General features: G+C 26.4%; 1 protein-coding gene across 2 annotated transcripts; it reads right to left on the reverse strand.

The window, feature by feature from the left end:
- Positions 1-3,814: 3,814 nt before the first annotated feature.
- LOC137826072 (uncharacterized) lies at positions 3,815-6,259 on the reverse strand. Of its 2 annotated transcripts, XM_090294403.1 has the most exons (5): positions 6,102-6,224; positions 5,732-5,806; positions 5,331-5,524; positions 5,172-5,235; positions 3,815-4,531 (listed from the first exon to the last, which is right to left on the reverse strand). In XM_090294403.1, the coding sequence occupies exons 3-5, from the start codon at positions 5,489-5,491 to the stop codon at positions 4,235-4,237; spliced, it is 522 nt and encodes a 173-aa protein (XP_090150529.1). In that variant the 5' UTR covers positions 5,492-5,524; positions 5,732-5,806; positions 6,102-6,224; the 3' UTR covers positions 3,815-4,234. The 2 variants fall into 2 exon arrangements, with proteins under 2 accessions (XP_090150529.1, XP_068488014.1); XM_068631913.1 differs by lacking the exon at positions 5,732-5,806 and having other exon boundaries at positions 6,102-6,259.
- Between the last annotated feature and the right edge of the window lie 2,496 nt (positions 6,260-8,755).

Here is an 8,755-nt window from a genome sequence, read left to right on the forward strand (position 1 = left end):
ATAAGGAAGAAAATAAATAACTTATACATAAAGGTAGAAATACGTCAAGTTGTTGGATAGTAATTTATGAACTAGTTTACTATGGTTAGTTCATGTTAGACTATTATTTGAAAAAATATATATTTTTTATAAATATTTGATGTAAGTATCAGTATTTATAAAAGTTTTTATTATATATTAGAGTTGCGTAATTATTTATATTTTTAAATATTAATTATTTTAACCTGCATAAATAATTAATCTTGTTAGTTTATTTAAAACTAAAGTTATGTGCTATTTAGAAATCTTATTACCAACTGTTTTTAAATCAATAATCGCGTATGTCAATTTAAACCTTAAAATTATAGATTTATATATTAGATAAAAAAAATTAAGAGAAAAAACATTACTAAGTTATACACACACTATATAATTTTCAATAAAGTCAGGTTCAATTTAATAATAATAATAATAATAATACAAGAAAAATCATTTTTTTTATGAACAAAATTCGTGGGAAACACTTTAAATTCATGAAAAATATTATATTTTTCACGAATTTTTTATAATAAAAATTTTGTGAATAATATTCTCTTAGAAAACCTTTTCCACGAATTTTATTTTCTGTGAATAACTTCAGATTATTTTTGTGAACAAATATCACAGTACTAGTGATTTTTTTACAAACTTATTGTGTGGAAAATATCATTTCTCAAAGATATTTTTCACGGATTCTACCTAATAAATTCCCACACCTTTTTGGCACAAAAATTCATGAAAACATATAATTTTTTTTAAAAAAAGTACTAAAATAATCAACTTGCTAAATGAATAGAGAATTTCTTCAAATACCTAACATAATTAAAACATTTGACATTTAAATATTAATAAAATTAACTTATCAAAACTTTATTTTTTTCTATATATGTACACATTCTTTAATATTATTGTACTTTTTGGTTGCATGCAAATGCAAATTGTAAATATGAATTCTAGTATTTAAAGGCTATAGCATACCCTAAGATAACCTATTTATACTTTTAAACATTGAATTTGATAGTTTATTGGATAATAAAAAATGAATAGTTCACTCAAAATAACTTATAATTTAAGGATTAGATCATTAAAAAAGTAAATTAATTATATAGATGGAAAATGAGGTAAGTTACACCCATATAATTTATTCATTTATTGAGAACTTGATTCTTAATTTATAGTGGGTTGGTTATGAAGTCAACATATTTTCCATATTTCTGAATAGTATATGTTTCTAAAGAGATATTGTTTATAGATATACATGGATAACTAAAGCTTAAAAAAAACAAAAGAAAAAAGTCAATTTTAAATAATTTTCTCTGCAAATTTATAAAAGAAATAAAATAATATAGAATTAGTTATGTTTTTTATAATCAATTATATACAAAAAATACTCAAATATTTACAAATATAATTAATTATATTAAAATATAATTGATTATTTTAAAAAATGAATCATTTATGTTTATTCATCAATATTTTTAAATAATTAAATTATTAATACTTTATTTATATGTATATTATATTATAATAAGCTAAAATAATTTAATGTTTTATTCATAGTTATATTTGTATTACAATAAAATCAAAAAATAAAATATTAAAATAAATAAATAAAATAATTAAATTTCGAGATTTCATAAATGAATTTATTTTAATATATTTTATTTGTTAAATATAGTATTTTTATGCATTAAAGTTTTATAATAACTTTTTATTTTAACTTGAAAAGTATATTTTAACACTAAATTAAATTTATCTCAAATTATTTTTAAAACAATTATTTACAAATTATTTTCTAAATATATCAATATAAAAAATTATTACATAAATCAAATCAACTATAAAAAAAATCAACTTCAATTTTTTTTCTCTAAATCCAAAAAATCAACTTTTCACTCCTTTTTTTTTACATTTTTATACCCTCTCTAAACCAAATAAAAAATTAATCTTTATTAACAAAACAAAATGGGATATTAATCAAACTAGGAAAAGTTTATCCTTTTCCAATTAGTATTTCTCTAGGTGCCTTTGGGAAGGAGATGTTGATGATATGTCTCTTAAAATGACTAAATCCTTCATTAGTTTACCTTTCAAAGTTTTTTTTTAAAACATGGGATAATTAACCTCCCACATTGCTTTCCTAACAAGGCAGTGATAAAGTTTATTATAAAGTCACTAACTTAGAATTCCACACAAAGTTTATTATAAAGTCTTTAAGTTTTATATATTGATAAATGTTACATTATCAATAAATTAAAATCACCTTAGAAATTATTATCAAAGTTAATAATTTTAGCTCACACGTAATTTTTTTTGTTTTGATGGCATTGTAATAAAATTTTAAAAAAGCTCTATTAGGTTAATCTAAATAGAACTTTAATGCAAACTTTTGGATAATTATTTTTCAAATTCATTTTTATTAGAAAGTTGACAACGGTTGAGGCTAAACAAATAACTCACATGACAACATCAAATATAAATAAAATAAAATAAAATTAAGAGTGTGTATTGATGCATGCTGATAATCAATCAAACATGCAAATATTCATAATTCAGTTAAGGTGGTAAACAGTTAAAATTTCCTTTATAAGTTTTATTTCAACATCATTATGAATTCATTGCACTTTCATAAGAACAACCATAGGTATATTTAGACTTCTTCCTACACCTCGATAACTTCTTGTGTCACTCACATAATAAATGTGAAAATACTTTTTTTGCCTTTTTGTGTTACCCTCGTATATAATCTAGATGATGTTTTCAAATCTAAAAGTATTCTTTAGATGTATAAAATTTGGAAGTCTTTTTTATATTTGAGATAAACTTATGAATTATGTAATCCAGATACATAACTCGGAAGTTAATCTCATATCCCGAAGAGACTTCCGGATTATGTAATCCAAAAGCTAATCACACATTTAAAAAAAAACTTTTAGATTACATCACACATTTAAAAAAAAAAACTTCTGGATTACATCACACATTTAAAAAAACTTCTGGATTACATCACACATTTAAAAAAAAACTTATGGATTACATCACAAATTTAAAAAAAAAAACTTCTGGATTACATCACACATTTAAAAAAAAAAAAACTTTTGGATTACATCACACATTTAAAAAAAACTTCTAGATTACTGAGAAACTAATCTCATTCAAAAAATACTTCTAAATTATGTAATTCATAAGCTAATCGCACATTAAAAAAAAAAATTCCGAATTACATAATCTAAAAACTAATGTCATGTATAGAAAATACTTGTGAATTATGTAATCTAAAAACTAATCACAAAAGGTCCAGATTACATAATCTGAAAACTAATTACAAATCTAAAAAAATACTTCCAGATTATGTGATCCAGAATAATAAAGAAAAGGATATTTTTAGAATAAAAAACTTATAGAGTGACATATGATCCAGAATAATAAAAAAAAGATATTTTTGAAATACAAAAACTTATGAATATAATAAAAAAGGATATTTTTGGAATAAAAACTTATGGAGTGACATAAAAACATATGGAGATACAGGAAGAAACAGTTGTAGATTTATCATCTGATAGGTAAGCCTAGAAGGAAGAGAGAGAATGATAAGAGAGTATACCAATCATATTAAAAGTTCCTCCCCAATCCCAAAAGGACTTTGTACCAATCAATGGTTCCCATATGGTGTCACAAACAGTGGGAGGATGGGGTAAAGAGAAAATGTTTTCCATAATAATCTACCAAGTAGTTGGTGCTTGCTGTCATACTTCACCAACCTTATTCAGACAAGATGAACATTGGTATAGCTGCATTTTGGAACAGAAAATACAATTGAATAACTTCATATAATAAACATACGTGCAAATTACCTAAATATATTTACAGCAACCATAACCAAAATCACCAATTTCTATACAGAACACAATTGTGGTGATAGCCTAAAATTTTTAAAAAGACACTCAGATACAACCACCTAATATTACAAAAAGACATGCTCTCTCTACACATCAAACCTCCAAAACAGAAGGTTTGCTATTTCTGCAGCTTCCTAAACTTGCTAGGGATAATCACAATGAGAGGGACTCACCTCACCATACAAATAACCATGTGCTATATACACAACTAACTCAATTTCTTACTTCCCTCCGAATCATTCAAAATTCTCTAGTTAAGTCACGTTTTATAAGTGATGCAACTGGGTTTCTTCTATATACACTTCTATGAATGGAGTTTAAGCAACAGCAGGGATGCCAGAATTCTGACAATCCCTGCTGAGGCAATCAAATCCTTCTACTCTAACTGCAGCCGGTTTAAGTCCAAACTTCATCCTAGCACATCCTCCTTTGCGAGATGCTGAAGATGGAGATGGCAAACCAGAAGGTGATGAAATTGATGATACAAGAGTGTTCTCTTCATCCCCAAAGCGAGCATCTTGGATCAATGGATTTGCAGCCCGAACTGGAGGAGAACAACAAAAATATGGAGGAGAGGAAGGTATCTGATTGGAAAAATCCTGGCCAGAACTCTCCTATTGAAGGCAAAGTTAAAATTAATCAATCAAAGATCAAAGGCAGACAACATCAGTTGCAGCAAAACAATGGCCATTACAATTATCAGCAGTTTCATTCCATCAATAATAACTAAAAAAACAAGGTATTAAATTGCAGTTGTAATCAACAATATATAATATTGCAGACTAATACAGCCAATTAATGTTGCACGGTTTTGTCAGAATATATAATACTGCAGACTAAAACAGCCAATTAATGTTGCAGGTTTTGCCACAATATATAATACTGCAGACTAACATAGCCAATTAATGTTGCAGAGACAAGAAAAAAAAACTTGATATGTTGTAGCCGCAACGCAATTGGATCTGAAGACAGTTTCATAAAACTTTGTTAAAGCTTGAAAAATACATATCTTTAAGCTAAAAATCATCTAATTAAAAGTGGTGATCTAAAGAAGCAACTTTGAGAATTTTCAAAATACCACACTCATTCCCAGATAAAAATAAACATATTAATATCAAATTAAAAGATCCATATACCATACATTCTTAAGAAACAAAAACAAATTTGAAGATAAAATTTATATGCATTTGACCATGCTTTATTCTCCTTGGTTAAAAGGTAAGCTAAATAACTTGTAACAGAGTCGTCTCTTACCCTCTTGAGAACAATGTCAAGTAGTTCTGCCCCAGCTTTTGAATCAGACCCCTCAGTTTGTTGGCTAATAAACATCAAAACACAAACAGATCAGGTCTTCATCACAATAGAAAGTACAATAATAGATTCAGAAGGCAAACAATCAACCCTAAAACTTACCCTAAATGCCATTTCACTGGTAGAATAGGCAAGTTCATTAAAACTCCAGCTCTGCGTGGCTTAGGGCAAAAGACAGGGCCATTCTGATTAGCAATGGGAAGAGAGCCTCTCATCTCTTCACGTGCTGAGAAGGCATTCTGATGAATATTATAACAATTCATCCTAAAAATTTGCTAGCTTCCACACTAGAACACCTAAACAAAGCAAAAACAATATAATCAGTGAATGTAAACAGAAGCTGGAATTTTGTTTTATTCACTGAAATCTCAATTATTTACAAAAGAAAATGAGAGCACACATCCCACTTGCAAGTACCAACAGATCCATTTGGCCAGATCAATTAAATGCATCAAAATGGAAAATAGAAAAATTAAAAATCTAAACTTCAAAAGAAATTTCACCACCCATTTCACTCTTCCCCAATTATCTACAACCCAAACAATGAGGTGGAACCAGTGCACAAATCAACACCAGATCTGAGAGCAAACCATGAAAAATGTTAACTGTTTGCCTTATCTTTGTTATGTGTAGATCAAGAAAAGTCAGGATAAGTAAGGTACATAAAAAAACAAACTTGGGCTTATGTTAAACAGCTATAATCACTATCACCATCTTACAAACAGATAGCAGTCACAAAATTAAAAAGGGGTAATACAGAAAATAGAAAACAGATCTTCAGATGGGGTAATGAACAAAATGCTACAAATCAAAAAAAAAAAATGAACAAATCAAAGTACAGTAAACTTGCACAAGAGAGAAAGAGAGAGAGACCTTTGAGGGTATCCTCTGAACTAAGAAATCAACGAAGCTGGGAGGGCGAGAGGAAGGAGAAATTGTGCACAGCACAATCCTATTTAACGCAAAGCAAGAAGCTAGTCTCATAGAGAAACAACCTTAAACGATGTCGTTATGTTGAAATTATTATTAAACACTGTGTTCTTAGGTTTCTTTTTAATTTAAAATTACAAACTCTATTACAATACTATCACGTGTTACCAAATGTCAGAATCAATTGTTTTTTCTTATATAAAATTTGTAAGTATATAATTACATTAAATACTTAGAGTGTATTTTTGGATTTTGATGTATTTTTAGACTAATGAGTGGATTTTAACAACTGGAAAATAAGGAAATCAGAGAAAAGAGAGTGAAAGAGTGGATTTTAACAACTGGAAAATAAGGAAATGAAAGAAAAGAGTGAAAAATAAGGTTCTTTACATTTTAAAAGAAAAAAAAAAGTACAAATGAGTGAAAATATACTAAATGATTTGATTGATCAGTATAATAACTTATATATATATATATAGAAAGTAATTTGTAAAATAAAATTTAAAAAATATATTCGCAAATTTGATTGTTTACTTTTTTCAATTCTCAATTTTTACACTTTTGTTTGTCTTTCTTTTTTTAACTCTTTCAGTGCTTAGAAACAAACAAGATCTTATAGACCATTTTTTTATTCAAAAAATTATAATATAGAAAATATATTATTTTTATTCTTTTACCTAATTTAATCAATTGAATATTGATAAGAAAATTGAAGTTTTGTTTCTGTAAATTTGAAAACAGAAACAGTTTTTTCTATTTAAACTGATTAATTTTATTTTTAATGCATAAATTTATCAATATATTTATAAGAGATTAGTTTTATTTAGTTCTTAATTTTTTTTTTTAATTAATTGGTAGCAAAAACCTTAGTTGTTAATTAGACACCAATTTTAAAATTATTTAACAATAATAAAAATTAATTTTTTTTTAGTTATAAAATAGTTTTTAATTTAATCACTAACGGATTATTTTTAGTGTCTGAAAATTGGGATGAAATTTTTTTTAAGTGATTGTAATGGTAAGTATTGGAATGGTGATAAAAATGAAGTTGGATTTTCGAGATTTGATATACTAAAAAGGATAAAATACATAAAAAAGGAAATTTTTAATTATACCATCATATTTTAATATAATAAATAAAATCTTTATTTAACAAAAATAGATAACTGTATAACCTTTACATTAAAAAATAATTATATGATTTTTTATCTGAAAAGGAATAGCATATAATTTATTTAAAAACGTTTTTACAAAATTATTTATTTTCTTAAAATTGTATTATATTAATATAACAAAAGCATAAACAAAACACGTGGTTTGGTTAATGTACTTAGAACTGATGCAAAAGCTAGATCAAGTGTCTAAACTCTAATACAATGAATGATGAAGTGTTTGTATAGAAAATAAATAAAAGAAAAAAGAAAAAGAAAGAGTGATAAAAAAATATTATATGGTAATGATTCTGACATTGAAAACATGAACAGAGGAACAAAAGTGAAAGGTTAAAGAAGGTGGCGAAGTTGTGTTTTTTTGAGACAAAGAGTGAGATAATTGGTTTGGTTTGGTTTGGTGGTGTTGTGTGCTATCTTATCATAACCCTCAAACTTTCAAGTTGCATTCCACCTCACCCACTCACAACCCTTTGACTTTTTCCCTTAAATCTACCCAACCATTTTAGTAAAAAGATATTTTATTTATAAATGTGAAAATTATTCAATCTTTTCTTTTAAGTGAGCATTGTCCAATTATGAATTTTTTGAAAAAAAAATAATCAAAAAATAAGTGTTACATCAAACTAAGTACTAAGAGTAAAGAATCAATTAGACTCATCCAGTGGATAAATAAGAATGCAGAAACAAAAACAACAATTGGATCTAATTATAAGATCATAATTGAACAGATTGAACAAGTTCAAATTAACGTAATACGAAACCTATTAATTCGAAAACACCATCGAAAGCAATAAAAGTCCACACATCACCTAACTGACACCAACGAGTAAAATATCCCTATGTTTCATGACCTCACAGTAAAATAATACATTCTACAATGACATATTAAGTTGGTTAATTGATAATTGTTGTACACTGGTCGAATCGTAATATGTTTTTGACCTAATATGTATTATTTGCACTACTGATGTAAAAGTTTTAATAATTTTTTTCCTGTTATAATCGTAATCTGGTGCAAAGTTGTAGGGTAAATATTATTTGTGAAATGATAGAAATCAAACTAAGAACTCTTGAAACCTAATTCACTTCAATTTTCATGTAAAGGAAATGTGATGTTATGATGAAGGTGTGGCCACACCCGGATTTTGCGTAAAGAAGAAAGAAAGTGTGGTGATATATGAGATTTTGCTTCACTTTGTTTATATGTTAATGCATGAAGATTTTGGGAACGTGGCACGTGCTTTCACTTTTATTCTGACCTTCTCAGAAGGATATAAAAATGATGAACCATGTGCTCTAACACTGTGTTCATTGTTATTAGAAACTTTATCTCAATACACATAATATTTCTGAAAAAAAATGCATGATATTTACTATTTCTAAGTTTAGTTTTGTACGTGATAGAGAATTAAGTATTAGTTTTCT

The sequence above is a fragment of the Phaseolus vulgaris genome, chromosome 8, assembly GCF_051622355.1.
Source record: "Phaseolus vulgaris cultivar YP4 chromosome 8, ASM5162235v1, whole genome shotgun sequence".
In the NCBI taxonomy this organism is placed as follows: domain Eukaryota; kingdom Viridiplantae; phylum Streptophyta; class Magnoliopsida; order Fabales; family Fabaceae; genus Phaseolus; species Phaseolus vulgaris.

What these genes read in the sequence shown, in the direction of transcription:
- LOC137826072 (XM_068631913.1), bottom strand. Translation starts at nt 5,491, where the DNA reads ATGAATTGTTATAATATTCATCAGAATGCCTTCTCAGCACGTGAAGAG. An exon ending in CCAGTGAAATGGCATTTAGG is followed by an intron (nt 5,236 to 5,330) that starts GTAAGTTTTAGG and finishes GATGTTTATTAG; the next exon opens with CCAACAAACTGAGGGGTCTG. An exon ending in TTGACATTGTTCTCAAGAGG is followed by an intron (nt 4,532 to 5,171) that starts GTAAGAGACGAC and finishes TGCCTTCAATAG; the next exon opens with GAGAGTTCTGGCCAGGATTT.